Source organism: Neltuma alba, unplaced genomic scaffold (assembly GCF_004799145.2).
Source record: "Neltuma alba isolate B1F8T4 unplaced genomic scaffold, ASM479914v2 tig00002811_pilon, whole genome shotgun sequence".
Taxonomy (NCBI): Eukaryota; Viridiplantae; Streptophyta; class Magnoliopsida; order Fabales; family Fabaceae; genus Neltuma; species Neltuma alba.
Window position 1 is genome coordinate 297,797 of NW_021633026.1, and position 16,019 is coordinate 313,815.

The following is a 16,019-nucleotide window of genomic DNA, read 5'->3' on the forward strand; positions in this document are numbered from 1 at the left end:
AGACTCTCTAAAAGGTACTTCCTCTATACTTATTCATGACAAATGTTGAGCTTAAGTTACATACAAATAAGTTCCTCCATGGCATGTCAATATGCACACACATACACCATATACATTCATATTCATGTTGTATGTTTCATTCTGCCCTGTATGTGCTTGATTTAGAAGAGACCGAAAATATCATGGATTCTTTCCAACTATATTTGCTCTGTACATAAAAGGTTACTTAATAATTAAGAATTGGAATGCCCCAAATGATTGCTTAAAGCATTGCATGGGGCCTTAAAAATATACGTAGCTCAAGAATAATATGATTAATTTAAAAGAGAGATTTAGGGAACAAATCTCCTATAAAAATTTTATTGATGAGAAGGACGTAATTATCATAGTATCAACACTGTATACTTTTTGTGTATAAAAATTTATGGTCCTTCTCACCAATAAAATTAATCAAAACTAAATTAAGGCCAGAAATTGAGAACTACTAATATTTTAACCCACTTTTTATTGCATGTGCGTGTGTAGGTCTGTCGGAGAAGATGCCAGTAACTGTTGGAACCCTGGACACTGCAACGCATCATGTGGTTTCAGAAGGTGTTGTGTTTGTTGTCAGAAACCTCCTCCTTCTTCTTCTTCTTCTTCTTCTCCCCATCACTTGGATTAATTTAATAATTAATTCTCTCTTTGCTTGATCCGTATTTGTACTACTTTTGTGTTGTGGATCTGAAATAAATATGAATAAGAATATTTATATCTTATTGGGAATAAATTATGCAAGTTATTTTTATCTCATGTTTGAGTATGGCTCTTTACACGTTCTTCTGCTAGTCCAAAATGAAAAATTGACATGACATGATGGTTAATTATAAGCTTAGCTTGTTAGTTATAATGCATATAAGATATGTGAAAATATTATTCTTAAAATTTGGTTTAGTCAATGATATTGGATATCAAATTATTCTTAAGAAAATATTTTGATTGTCAAGACTGATGGCCACTTATGTCGATAATAATATGTGAAAATACAAAACTATCACCATATAAAATATTGTGCTACCGAATACACCTCAAAAATAAGATTAAGATGCAGATTTACCCATTATATATTTGAATTGCTTTTATAACTTTTTGTTTTGAATTAAAGATGCAAGTATTAGCGACCTAAGGTTATAAATTATGAAGGAAAATGAAGTCCAAAATTAAGACGCCAGCTGAATTGCTAAATGGGGCAATTGTGGAGGCAAAGAGAAACAAATATTTTTATAAAAAGCACCTTATAGCGTCTGGTCATTGAAAGGATCAGACGTGAAACATATAAAAATTAAAAAGAACTTATGGTGTCAGGCCCAAAGAAGACAGACGCCATCTCTCTGTTTTTTTTTAAACTTTCATTTGTTTAAACTTTTTTCTTATTCTCAGGCCCAAGAAATTTTTTCTTTTTGGGAAAAATTATGACACCTGTTACAATACAAATAGGTGTGATAACAATTTTCTTTTATAATAATTTTCATTCATCTGTGGCATCTGTTCCAAAACAAACCAGGCACCATTACTTTTTAATTTTTTAATGTGCGTAGTTTATTGTTCTATTTCAAAGTTAACATGTTTTAAAAAAAATTTATGAGTTTAAGTGGCAATTTATTTACATCTTATTTAAAATTTTTAAGAGTTAATTTACATATGTATATATAGTTGATATATTTATGTATGGCGCCTGTTATATGTATAATAGTGTTGATAGAATGATAATCTTACTTACGGCTTCTGTTCTTAATGCAACAATCTCCAGAAGCAAAATCTAGTAGCCAAACTCACATTTTATACTAGTGTTTTTACAATCTCCAGTTTATCATAGAGTTTTTATGTCATTAGACTTCAAGGCGATTGATATAAAAGCTATTTTTTGATTACTAAATTATTTTAAAGTATAAATTAAGTTAAAGCTGCTTGTAATTTTTAAAGTGGGTGAGTATCTCACAATCTATGCCATTTCATGTTGTCAATGAGGTAATGGATGGATTTAAGCCACCTTACAAAAAAAGGATCGTATAATTAAATCAATTATATATAAATAGGACCCCAAATTTTTAAAATTACTCTCAAAATCTTGGAAAACAATCACTATTTAAAAGACTTCAAAAAAATCATACAATGGGGATATATGTAGAAGGAATTCACACGTGTCAATCCAAAATTTAATTTCCCTATTTAAATTTTCAAGGTACGTAATTTTGTTATGTTCCACGCATATAATAGTTGATAAAAATATGCTAAATAATATCACAACGTCACTCGATTAAAAAAAAAATCCGTCACATATATACTTCAATGAATTAATAACCAGTTCAAGATTTGTTCATTATTATTTTTCCAAAAAAAAAAAAGTCACAAGTGTTTTCCAAATGCAGCTGTCAATTTCAGGTTGTCTTGCATCAGTTTGGGAAATTCATACTAAAAATTTACAAAATATGGAAAAGATGCACAAATGCCGCTTTTAAATTCAATAGTTAATTACATTTATGATGTGTTGCATTATATTAGCCAGTTTTTTTTTCTCCTGAAGGCAAAAAAAAAAAGTTTCTTTCTCCAATTAAAATTTTTCAAAGGGTGAAAATGCAAAACTATCCTTATAGAGGAATAAGGTTTTCAAATCTGAAAGAAATTTTATATACGCGCACGAGACATATATGCGCGTATGCACACATTCTTAAATATAAGTCAGCAATACAAACCTCACATATATTTAAAAAAATGAGATAAATATATATAATATAGTTTATTAACTAATGAAATTTGTGCCATAATACAATTATTTTCCGTCGCTCCTGATTACACAATAGTTTTCTTCTCCGTGAACATTAAGGAGAAAAAGAGAAAGGAAGGAAAAAATTTGCATCAAGCAAAGACATAAAAATGTAATAAGAAAATTTTTTTACAACAATATTGAAATTAGTGGACATATAAAACAAAACAATGGAAATTGATTCTCCTTTTATTTATATATATATAATAATTATTTTTAGTTCATATTAAGTTTAATAGTTAGTTAACATGTAAAATTGTATTTGGGCTAATCCAAACCTAAATGGGCTTTAGCTTTTTTTTAAACGGCAGACTGAAAAGGCATGATTATTTGTAGCAACAAAATAAAAAAGAGAGAGAGAGAGAGAGAAAGGCATGATTGTGGCCCTGTTTGGTAGAGTACTAGAAATTACTTATAAGCACGTTTCATGTAAATCGAAACAAAATTTTTTTCACATACTTACCTTATATTCTGTAAATCACGATTGAAAAATTATTTATAAACTATTTCAAAGAGGCCCTATAAATTTAGCTTTTCGAAGCTTAGTACAAAATTTTTTGGCACTTACTAACCCAAATTACAGGCTCTAATTTTGAGGGCACACGCGCAACAGCCAAGCATATCCTAAAAGTTGTTAGATATTAGTATCCATTGCCATAATAACTAGGCATTTAATTAAATTTATCAGATACTACTCATCAAAATATGAGCCCATTTAATTTATTTCCGTAATCAATCATTTAAAGAATTATTAATTCAAAATTTGTAAAACCATAACTATAATATTTATTTCTTGCAGGAATAATTAAATATTCATTGTATGAAATATATTATTTCCATGTGATTCATCTTGGTTTCGCATATATATTCGAAGTCATTCTCCTTCCTACATATGACAAAAACAACATTTTCTGGTGCTGATAGCCAAGAAAAAAAAAAATCAAAGACATGGCAAAAGTTTCACGCAATTTGGTTTGCTTAATGGTTTTGTTTATCATTGCGTCAGGTAACTCTCTCTCTCCCCTTCTTCTTTTAAAAAATTTTAATAGTTCATGAATTATCAACAGTGTAACTTTTTAAAATTTTGGGTTATATATATATATATATATATATATATATATATTGCGGGTGATTGATCTCAAACATTGGGGGAATTCATGATGCTTCTTACAATGACAAAGCGAAAGGGCCAATATGTGTGCAATAAACACTGGACAAAAAAATTTATATACAAGTTTAGACTGAAAATAAATCTTTTAAGTATATTTTTGAATCGTTGGGTCGTTTAACACGATGACACTAAGTACTTCTTTTAAGTCTCTTTTTTTTTGTAAATGTGAGATCCTGGAGTATGATGGTTGTGTGAGTTCTTTCAATGGATGGAAAATGAAAAAAAAAAAGTGAATCATAATATTAATAAATGAGTCGCACTATTCATGAATAGTGAACAATGTAATTTGTTAAGAATTTTTGTATTATATATAGGGTTAAGGAGCGAATTTGTTTTGAAAGTTTTCACTCAAAAGCACCAGGCACTTGAAAGTATTTTTGGGTACAAATTTGCCTTGAAAATTTAGAATTGTAGCAATAATGCCTTCTATTATTACAAATATTAACGGTCAACGTCATCATTTTAATAGTTGACGATGATTTTTTAATGGTATAAGGCAATATTGTTATAATTTTAAACTTCTCAAGCAAATTTGCACAGGAAAAAAACTCTTAGGTGCCCAACACTCATGACGAAAATTTTCGAAACAAATTTACACTTTAACCCATATAATAAACATATATTATTGATTCTTGTGTAAAAAAAAATTACTTATAAAAAATAAAAATTTAATAATTAGGACTTATCTATTTCTATTCAATATTGTGGGTATGGATTTGTAGGAATGGTGTCAAAAATAAGAGCACAGGGGCAGCCATGTGTGAAGAATGAAGACTGCATCAAGTTCTGTCCCATGATATGTGATGTGCCAGGTTCCGTCAGCAGGTGCAAGGGTGGTTTCTGTGTCTGCTGCGAGGGACCTCCTCATTTAATTTGATCATGTTCATCTCATTGCTTCAATAATGATAATAATTGTACTACTCTTATCTATGCTTTAAATCTCAAATAGTCAATAAGCAGAGTTATATTAGCATAGTTATATTTTTATTTTGGAATAGTATATTGAGACATGCATCATATATTTGAATTGGTTTCATAACTTTTATTTTGAATTGAAAAGGTAAGCACTAACAGCTCAAAATTGTAAGTGAGATCGATCCTAGCTACAACCTCCAGTTTATAATGGAGTTCTTACGTTATTAAGTTACAAGTCTGTTGGCATGAAAACTATTTTTTTAATTATAATAATTTTTTAGGTATAAGTTAATTAAAAGTGCCTAGCTTTGTAGTTTTTAGAGGAGTGAGTATCTCACAACCTATACCATTTCATGTTACCAATGGGGTAATGAATGCAGTTAAGCGACCCTACCAAAAAAAAAAAAAGAATCATGTAATTAAATCATTATATATAAATAAGACTCCAAATTTTTAAAATTACTCTCAGAAAACTAGTCTTCACAAGACTTAAGGCAAAAAAAACAATCATACAATGAATTTATATTTACGAGTATCATTCCTCACCACTTCCTTAGAAGTTGGTGCCAAATAATCCAAGGCGGACGAGAAATTGAAAAATAGTACATTACCTTTCTTTTTTTTTGGTACAGGTGCATCTAGCATTTTAATCTTTTTTTTTCAGATGCACCTAGTATCACGATCTTTTGCGTGGTACAATTTTACCTATAATTTTTTTATTTCGATGCAATTTTATCCATTATTAACAATCCTCTTAACATCTGTTTACACCTAAACATTTTTTGTGAAAAAATTCACATAGGCATTTCAATGACATATCATATTTGATTGGATTAAAACTTTAAGTTATTCAATTAAAGAAAAGGTCAGGGGAGAAGATTAGCGTCTAAAACAGTAAACCCTAAAGCATTCTCAATTTCTCATATCTGAATGTGGCCGAGGGAGACGTTGGTGAATCGAAAGCCTCCATTCAGCACGTCGAGGTCGGTGGTTATGGGCGAATCAAACTCATCTTTGACGGCATCGAGTAAAAAAACGAGTTGCTTTGGTGAGGTTTGTTGCCTTCTCCTTCTCCAGAAGCTAATATTTAAAGTTGTAGAAAGAATGGCAAGTGGGGTTTCAATCCTCGCAAAGTGCTCTAAGCTTAGATTTCGTTTTGTTTTTTGTGTGAAAAATTTAATCCCCATAAATGTAGCAGGCACATCATTTCTGATGTTGATTTTTTTTTTTTTTAAAAATACTTACATGTAAACAGATGTTAAGAGGACTGTTAATAATGGGTAAAATTACACCAAAATAAAAGATGATGGGTAAAATTGCATTACTTAAAAATCAGAGTGCTGGGTGCACTTGAAAAAAAAAAAAAGGATATTGGGTGTATCTTTACCCCTTTTTTAAGCTGTCAATTTCAAGATGTCTTATATTAAGTTAACAAATTCATCTTAAAGAATTTACAAAATATACAACGCAATGTCTGCTTCCCGGAAATGTTCTGGTTTAGTCAACAAGTGCTACGGTGGTTCGTGTGTTTGCTGTCAGAAACTTCTTTCTTTTCTTTGTTTTTCTTTTTGTTCCTCTAGAGAAACCTCTTTCTTGTTCTTTTTCAGCAGCAGATCACTTTAATTAATTAATTCTCTGTTACCTGATCCATATTTGTGCTACTTTTGTGCTCTAGATCTGACGTAAACGTCAATAACAATATTCATATACCGTTGTGAACAAATTGAGCAAAGTTGTTATATTATGTTTGAATAAACATGGCTTTAAACTTTCTATACTTAGTCCAAAATGAAAATTGATAGGATGGTTAAAAGCTTAACTTATAAGTTTTTTTTTTCAATGAGTTATAATTACACATCAAAAAACAAAACTACAATGACTTAAGTTTGTTAGCATGGCTCTCACATCCCCTAAGAGCCTGTTTGGTTTGAGGGGAGGGTAGGAGAGGGAGGGGTAGGGAAGGGGAGGGGAGGTTTTATTCTCACCTTGTTTGGTTTGATTAGAATGAAAGGGAGGGGAGGATATTTAATGATCCTTTGTTTGGTTCAAGAAGGAGAGGGGAGGGATAGTAATAATTAATTTACCATTTTACCCTTACATATTAGTTTATGTTTTTTATTGATATATTATAAATTAATTTACATCTTAATTTAAATTATATAATTTAATAAAAATTCAGTCTTATCATGTTAATATGTGTATTAAAAAATTGGTACAGTAATTTTTTATTCTAATTAATATAATAATATATTTAAAATAATCAAATTAACAAATTTTATATGCTCTAAGAATATAATATTATATTCTTCTGCGATATCTACTAATTAGTCTGCTCTCATTACTACTTCTGACACTGTTGTTGATCCGTCCTGGTATTTTGACTCTGGAGCAACGAGTCATCTTACTCATGATCCGACTTCTCTAGCTGAATCTTCAAAGTATAATGGACCGGAGCAAGTCCACATTGGTGATGGTGCAGGTTTGGCTATCAAATCTGTTGGCACCTCTGTTATTTCCAATATTTCTCCTTCTCTTAAACTGAATAGCATTCTTCATGTGCCACGAATCATTAAGAATTTAATTTCTGTCTACAAGTTTTGTTATGATAACAAAGTATAGGTTGAATTTGATGAACGACAGTGCCGCGTCAGGGATCCTAAAACTAAGCAAATTCTCTATCAATGCGATGTTAGAAATAGGATGTACCCTGCGTTGGACCTCAAGTTCAAGCCTCATTCTGAAGCTTTATTAAGGTTTGGAGGACATTTTTACAATATTTTGTGTTCCATGAGATCTAGCTCTTATGGCAGTAAAAACTAATGTCTAATAACTTTTAATATGTATATGGTTGTCGCATGTTTTCAAAAAATTAGAGCGGGTAATTTGGGTTAACAAGTCTGAAAAATTTTAGGGTTAAGCTTAGAAAAACTAAATTTATAAGGCTTTTTAAGTTAAAGGCAATGATTGTGCCAATCAATATAAGTATCTATGCACATGCTCTACTATTAATGTCAGAAAAATTAATTTCACACAGTTCTTATAGCTTTATTAGATTTTGAACTAAACCCTTATATTTTTCTTTCATTGGATCCTTTTAGTTTATTATATTAAAAATGCAAGTCCTTTTGTTAATAAATACCCTAGCACCATTAACACATGCGTGATGTGGCACTGAAAAAGCTGTACATAGACTTGTTCTTTCTCTAAAATACTCTCTCTCATTTTCCACGGCCAAGCATATCAATTCGATGACCTTGTTCTTTAACTGATTCTACTTCTCAGTCAATATTGGTGCACTACTTCTGTGCTTGTGGATTCTAGACAGCGTCAGGTGAGGATAAGGCTTCCTGTGGAATTTCTCAGCAACTGGGTTTCTCGCAATGCTTCGACCTATGTTGTTTGCACCAAATGTGGTTAAAATGCCTTTCCATCATTGCGTAGTATCGGATTTTGTTTATATATATACACACCCCCTATTGTTTCAAAGGCCTTATTTTGTCGGCAGTCTGAATCTGTATTAAACATCGAACTTGAAGTAAAAGAAACTACAAGACTGGAGAGAGATTCCAAGAAGAAAGCAAGGCTAGCCTTTGAACATTACTAACTCATGCTTCATGTTGTATGCCACTAAGGATTATGATACGACCTCAGGTATTTCATTGATTGGATGATTGTTAGATGTTGATGCTATTATCAATGAGAAGAAGCGAAGAAATTAGAGCAGTTAAAAAATGAGATGCAACCATGAAAAAAAAATGCTTCAGTGTTAAATATGATGGCGAAACCAGATAAGTGGGAATTTAGATACAGCCATCATGAAAGAACGCATAGTGCAGGCCCAAAAGAATTGGTATCTTTCTTATTTAGCAGAATAATTGTCCATTACAAGTTGTAACCACAAAGGTCCTCCTATTTATCTTCGGTGCAAGACAACCACACCGAACTAAAACTAAAACTAAACCTGAATGGGCCCTTGGCCCAATAACTAAAATACATTAGTATGTTAACACCCCCCCTCAAGTTGGAGGGCGAAAAATATCTACAGCTCCCAACTTGAACAACATTGTCTTCAAGGTCTCTGCCTTAACAGACTTAGTGAGTAGGTCAGCCTCTTGTTTAGAAGAACGAACATGCATTAGATTGACCAGCCCTTGCTGGACTTTCTCTCGCACGAAGTGACAATCGATTTCTATGTGTTTCGTGCGCTCATGAAATACAGGATTCGCTGCTATGTGCATGGCCGCCTTACTGTCACAATGAACATCAACTGGCTTTAATTGATTGATGTTCAAGTCTTTAAGTAAACCAACCGTCCACACTATCTCTGAAACTGCAGATCCCAATGCCCTATACTCAGCCTCTGCAGAAGAACGTGACACTGTAGCTTGTTTCTTTGTTTTCCACATGATCAGTGAACCTCCCAGCTTCAACAGATATCCTGTCACAGACCGCCTAGTAGTTGGGCAAGCTCCCCAATCTGCATCACAGAAACATGTCAGGTTTAAATTCCCTTCAGTGCTCAACAAAATCCCTAGTCCAGGTGTCCCTTTTAAATATCTTACTACACCCACTGCAGCAGCCATATGTGACTTTGTTGGTGTGTGCATAAACTGACTTAGTTCCTGCACAGAGAAGGAAATGTCAGGACGGGTTGTTGTGAGATATATTAAACGTCCCACCAAACGTCTATAACGTTCTGGGTCTCTCAAAAGGTCCTCCCTCTTATCTTTCCTTTCATCATAGGCTCTCAACCTTAAATTCTGTGCCATAGGAAGAGAGAGTGGTTTACAACCACTCAAACCAGCATCTGAAAGAAGGTCTAATAAATATTTTCTTTGAGTTAAAACAAGTCCTTTCTTAGATCTAGCGATTTCAATTCCTAAGAAATATTTCATAACACCTAAATCTTTGATCTTAAATTGATTATGCAGAAACAATTTCAATTCCTTTATACCTGCTTCCGAACTACCTGTTATGAGCAGATCATCCACATAAACTAAGACTATCACAAAACCACTATCCAATTTTCTAGTGAACATGGAGTAATCATGCTTACTTTGATAATATCCAGCACTGATTAATGCAGCAGTCAGCTTACTATTCCATTGCCTAGAGGCTTGCTTAAGCCCATATAGAGATTTTCGCAATCTACAAAACATGTTCTTCCCTTTGTTTTCAAAACCTTGAGGTAAAGACATATATACCTCTTCTTTCAAATTCCCTTGTAGAAAGGCATTATTAACATCCATTTGATAAATGTTCCAGTTATTCATTGCAGCAACTTTCAAAATGATTCTAACAGTGACCATTTTAACTACAGGAGAAAAGGTTTCATGGTAGTCTATTCCTTCCTTTTGTGTGTATCCTTTAGCTACAAGTCTAGCTTTATACTTTTCCATACTACCATCAGCTCGATACTTAATTTTGAACACCCATTTACAACCAATGGGCTTCTTATCTTTAGGAAGTTTCACAACATCCCAAGTTTTGTTGTTTTCAAGAGCTGTAATTTCAGCTTTCATGGCATCCACCCAAACAGAGTATTTAACAGCTTCAGAATATGATTGTGGCTCAGAAACATAATCAATAGAACAAAGAAAGCACATGAAGTTAGAAGAAATATTACCATAATCAAGATAACTCTGCAAGGGATACTTGCATTTTTGTTTACTATCACCAGACAAGCCGTGATCAGAGGCAACCAAGTTACACATGTAATCCTTTGCCCAAATGGGTGCCCTTCGCTGTCTAGATGGTCTTGATTCAGAGGGCTCAATAACTTGTGTCTCTTGTTGATCCATTGGAGGCATCTCATTTAAGCCACCATCCTCTGGTTGCACTTCAACAGAGGAATCTGATATGGGCAGATCTGTTCTTTCAACAAAATCAAAACAAGGAAGAGGATCATCAATATAAAATACACCTCTCAAGTGCTGACTTTGTCCTCCATGATCCTTGGCTATACTATCACGATAGGGAAACTTATTTTCCATAAAGGTTACATGTCTGGAAGTGAATACTCTCTTTTCAGTAAAATCATATAATATGTAACCCTTTTGGTTGTGGGGATATCCCAAAAATATGCATGGAATAGATCGGGGTTTTAATTTGTCTGTGACATTTAAATTTGTAGCAAAAGCCAAAGACCCAAACACACGCAGCATCTCATAGTTAGGGGATTCACTATAAATGATTTCATAAGGAGTTTTATACCCTAAAACTCTTGAAGGAACCCTATTAACCAGAAACGTTGCCATTTGAACACACTCACCCCAAAATTTAATAGGCACTTGGGACTGTATCATTAAGCTTCTTGAGATTTGCATTAAAGTCCTATGTTTCCTTTCTACTATCCCATTTTGTTCAGGTGTATAGGGACAACTTGTTTCATGAATGATTCCTTTCTCCTCAAGGTAATGTTTCAAGTCGTGATTTACAAATTCTGTACCATTATCACTCCTTATTCTTTTTACATTAACAGAGAACTGATTCTGCACATAAGCAATAAAATTCTTGATGTGATTACCAGTTTCTATTTTACTTTTCATAAGAAAGGTCCAAGTGGCCCTAGAAAAATCATCTACTATAGTGAGAAAATAATGATGCCCTTGGTGTGTAGGTGTTTTATAAGGTCCCCACACATCCATATGTAACAACTCAAAACAGAATTTAGATTTAATGCAGCTTGGGGAAAAGGGTAGCTTAGTTTGTTTAGATTGAGCACAAATTTCACAAGCTTCATCCATTGATATATCCTTGTCATGTACAACATTCAAATGCCTCATTACAGATAAAGGAGCATGTCCTAGTCTCCTATGTATCAACCAAATATCAGTAGAATTACATGACTTATTCCTATTACTAACTGTGTTAACCGCATTATATTTCTAATCACAATTCAAGAGATACAGACCACAAAACAAACTACCAGTCGCCTTCTTCTTCCCATCCTGAAGGCCCTGCATAAAACAGTAGTTAGGAAGAAAACACACCAAGCAGTTCAATTCCCTAGTTATACGTGGTACAGATATCAAGTTGAACTGCAATTGTGGGGCATATAAAACGTTCTCGAGATAAAAATCATTAGTGAATTTTATTCCTCCTATGTGAGTAGCCACAACTTTTTCTCCATTTGGTATTTTTATTGTTTTAGTCGGTCCTTTATAATCAGTATAATGGTCCAAAAGTTTTAAATCACTCACTAAGTGGGTAGTTGCACTAGAGTCAATCACCCATCTAACTATCATATTCAAGCAAGAAGTTGATTCTGCCAAACCTGTACCAGTCAAGGCATGTATGGCAGTGTCTGCATCTTTCCTTAGCAGCTCCAGAAGACGCTCGTACTGCTCTGGCGTGAGTGAGGTTGTCACTGTATTGGCCGAATGAGCACTGGAATCTTTTTCCACTTGTACTTGATTGGCACTATCAGCTCTTGTTGCTCTGCTTTTATTTCCTTTAAAATCCGGTGGATAACCAATAATTTGGTAACAATGATCTTTCACATGCCCCTTTTTATGGCAATGTGAGCATTCCAAATTTGAATTTCCTCTTCCCCTTCCTCTTCCTCTGCCATATCCTCTGCCTTGCACGATCATGGCAATACCTTCTGTTGGGCTTTCGATATTTGAGTTGGAGATTGATCTCTGAGCCTCAACCTCACATATCATTGCGTACGCCTGGTTCACCGAGGGAAGTGGACTCATCAACAGGATTTGGCTCCTTGCTTGACTATAGGTTTCGGTAAGACCCATCAAAAACTGGAGAAGTTTCTGTTGTTGAATCACTTCCCCATAAATCTTAGACGTCTCACATTTACAAGATGGAATCGGGACCAGAGAGGATTGCTCCTCCCAGAGTTCTTTCAGGCGTGTAAAATAACTGGAAACGGAAAGGGAATTCTGACGAAGGGAAGATATCTCTCGGTGTAGGAAGAAAATTCTCGAACCTGTTGCTTTGTCGAAGCGTTCTTGTAGGTCCAACCATACTAACCGAGCATCTTGGAAGAAAACAGCACCGTTCGCGAGCTCCTTTGAGATCGAATTCAGGATCCACGATAACACCACCGCATTACAGCGCTCCCACTGATCCTTCAGGTTGTCTTCTTGCATCTCTTTCGTGCAAGATCCATCAACGAAACCCAATTTGTGTTTCCCCCGCAGGGCTATTCTCATGGCTCGACTCCAGACGTTATAATTCTTGGCGCCGATGAGAATTTGTGAGATGATGGTTGCACCTTGTGTATCCGAAGGATGGAGGTATAGCGGATGGTTGAAGTTGAGATTCCCACCGGTAGAATCGTCCAGTTTCCTTGAATCTCCCATGGTGGATAACTGCGATCTGCTCTCCTGGCTTTCGACACGGTGTAATCAACGAATTAGGGCTTGAACACAAAGACCCCCTTCATGCGCCGCATCAACCGACGATGATGATAGACGAAACGACGTCGTCTTCTTGAAATGGCAATGGACCTTCAAGAAACCTGCTCTGGTACCATGAAAGAACGCATAGTGCAGGCCCAAAAGAATTGGTATCTTTCTTATTTAGCAGAATAATTGTCCATTACAAGTTGTAACCACAAAGGTCCTCCTATTTATCTTCGGTGCAAGACAACCACACCGAACTAAAACTAAAACTAAACCTGAATGGGCCCTTGGCCCAATAACTAAAATACATTAGTATGTTAACACATCATATCAGCACTTAAACTCAGTTGCTACTGCAGCCAGAAAAAAGAAATGCCATGAGAAGCCAAAATGGTCATTGTCACCACCAAAATGCTGAATCCCAATCCTCACCTCATATTGTCTTGGAACAGTCGAGTTTGGGCTCCCCATACTCATATGCTTCCCTTAAAAACAGACAAACAACATCTTTTTTTATTCAAATTTCATCAGTGCTATGCACATATCTGAACATACCCTTAGTAGAGTTGTTGTTATTACCACGACCACCATGCCTTCCTCCTCGTCGGCCGCGATTACGACCACCATGACTTTGTTGAGTAGCACGGTTTTGAGCAATTTGCCATAATAGGGGAGACCGCCGGTATAGAGCGGCGATTCTTTTCAATGCAAGCCTCTTGTGCCATTAGTAGCACTTCGATTTCAGCTACAGTGTAGGGCTCCAGCCTGGTGGAGATTGAGGTTATGAAAGGATCATAATCCTCAGAGAGACCATCAAAGATGAACTCCAATTGATCAGAAAGAGACACTGGGGAGCCGGTTGTGGCTAGAGCATCAATGCTAGCCTTAACCTTTAAGAGATATTTATTCATAGATGAATTCTCTTTCTTCGTATTCTTCACAGTCATTTTGAGCTGCTTTACCTTAGCTTTAGTCTGTAAAGCAAAGAAGACGCTGATTCTATCCCAAATCTGAGCAGTAGTCTCACATCCAACAGTACGAGTGAGGACCGAATCAGACATGGAAGAAAGTAGCTAGGACATGAGAAGTTGATCCTGACGCATCCACCTTGTATATTCAGAGGTAATTGCAACACGCTGATCATCATGAAGTTCAAATTACTCAGGCAGAGCAATTGATGAATCAAGAAATGATTCGAGAGCATATCCTTTCACCGTACTAAGAACTTGTTGCCGCCAGATGAGGAAGTTGCAATCATCAAGCTCGATCGAAATGGAATGAGAGAAGGCAATGACTGAATCAGAGGAAGAAACGATTGGAAGCGAAGACAAAGAAGCCATGGATCGTTCTGTGGCTTTGGATACCATATAAAAAATCTGAATGTAATTGTTTATTAATGTGTAAATTACAGCTTTAAATAGCCATCAGGCTTGTACACGTCTTACTATGCTAAGTAATCTGACGGTTACAACTGAAACAATTTGATTCAAGTATGACAGCTAATATACAGCTAATATATTATTTCTAACAGACATCACTCTTTTTATTGTTTTTTAATAGAAAAAGGCCATTTAATAGTGCTACGTCTGATCCTTAATATAAGAGTTAATTCGACATTTTATTTGGTCTTAACTATAAAGTCCCAATCTATTTTGTCTATCATATTTATTTATTATTTTCAAAGTAATATTTCCAATAGTTACACATGTTCTAGCTGATCATATGATTAATGAGAGTACTTTAGGGAAGACCATACCTAATTATTGCAAAAAACTAACTCAATAAGCTTTTTTAATCTATTTAAATTAGTCAACTGGCTTTTATATCAAGAATTGGAGGTCGTATCAATGTTTATTTAATTATGAGAAAATGACATGTAAAACCTATGTGGGTGTGTATATATGATTTGACTCTTTTATTAAAAAAAACAGAGAAAATCTTATAAAAAGACTTTTAAAATATATAAAAGACAAATCAGGATGCTAAATTTGCATAATGTCATCTCAGAATGGGTGGACCAATTTAAAATATTAAAATATTAATAAAAAACGCTATTGCCCTTGAATGTTTTTGGAAAAAAGAGAAGAGTGGACATGGGATAGCGAATGAAAAGTCGACCAGAGAACTCTCGTATCATCGTAAGAGGAGTCGTGTTTGTGCTCCACCGTCGCATGACCGTCTTCACTGTTTCATTTGCCTGTAAGGATACCCATCCCAATGAGCGTTGTCGCCTTTTTAGCTAACTTGAAGCTCACCCGGCTGTGATATCTGCGCTTGTCCTAGCTAGGATCTTTCCAATGGTTACTGTTTGGTCATCCAGTAAATTGGTTTGGTTGATTTACTATTCAATTTGTAATGCACACATGTCACGATGGATCACTGGGACTCCGTACTCGCATATGTTTCCTTGGACTGTCAAATTCATCAAAAGCCTCAAAATAAAAGTTCTTTTCACACAAGCAAAAGAGGGCATTCATCCTAGTAGAAACTAATGTGGCCATATATGAATATGTTGTAGTGGCAATTTTTGATGCTGACATCTTTATTATGCAGCGAATTTATCTGCAAGTGAGTATTGTCAAAACCATTACATATTAAAATCAATTTAAGTAGTATGTTTCATTTGATGAAGGACTATAATTGATTCATTTGAGTAAAATTGGAGTCTTCGAACATGAATGCGAATGATAACGGTTTTTCAGGTATTACCTAAACTAAATAAGCTATTGACAAAAATTGGTTCCTCATAGATAACTTTTATTAGAAG

At 34.5% G+C, this 16,019-nt stretch overlaps 1 protein-coding gene across 2 annotated transcripts; it reads right to left on the minus strand.

Moving 5' to 3' along the window:
• Positions 1-11,650: 11,650 nt before the first annotated feature.
• Positions 11,651-13,302, minus strand: LOC114739126 (uncharacterized). Of its 2 annotated transcripts, none has more exons than XM_028927179.1 (2): positions 12,172-13,302; positions 11,651-11,848 (listed from the first exon to the last, which is right to left on the minus strand). In XM_028927179.1, the coding sequence occupies exons 1-2, from the start codon at positions 13,208-13,210 to the stop codon at positions 11,814-11,816; spliced, it is 1,074 nt and encodes a 357-aa protein (XP_028783012.1). In that variant the 5' UTR covers positions 13,211-13,302; the 3' UTR covers positions 11,651-11,813. The 2 variants fall into 2 exon arrangements, with proteins under 2 accessions (XP_028783012.1, XP_028783004.1); XM_028927171.1 differs by having other exon boundaries at positions 12,092-13,301.
• Positions 13,303-16,019: the final 2,717 nt, after the last annotated feature.

Excerpts from the sequence above, each read along its gene's own strand:
- LOC114739126 (XM_028927171.1), bottom strand. The coding sequence starts at position 13,210 with ATGGGAGATTCAAGGAAACTGGACGATTCTACCGGTGGGAATCTCAAC. Across the intron at positions 11,849-12,091 it reads CTAGTGCAACTACCCACTTA|GGCCTTCAGGATGGGAAGAA; the intron begins GTGAGTGATTTA and ends TGTTTTATGCAG.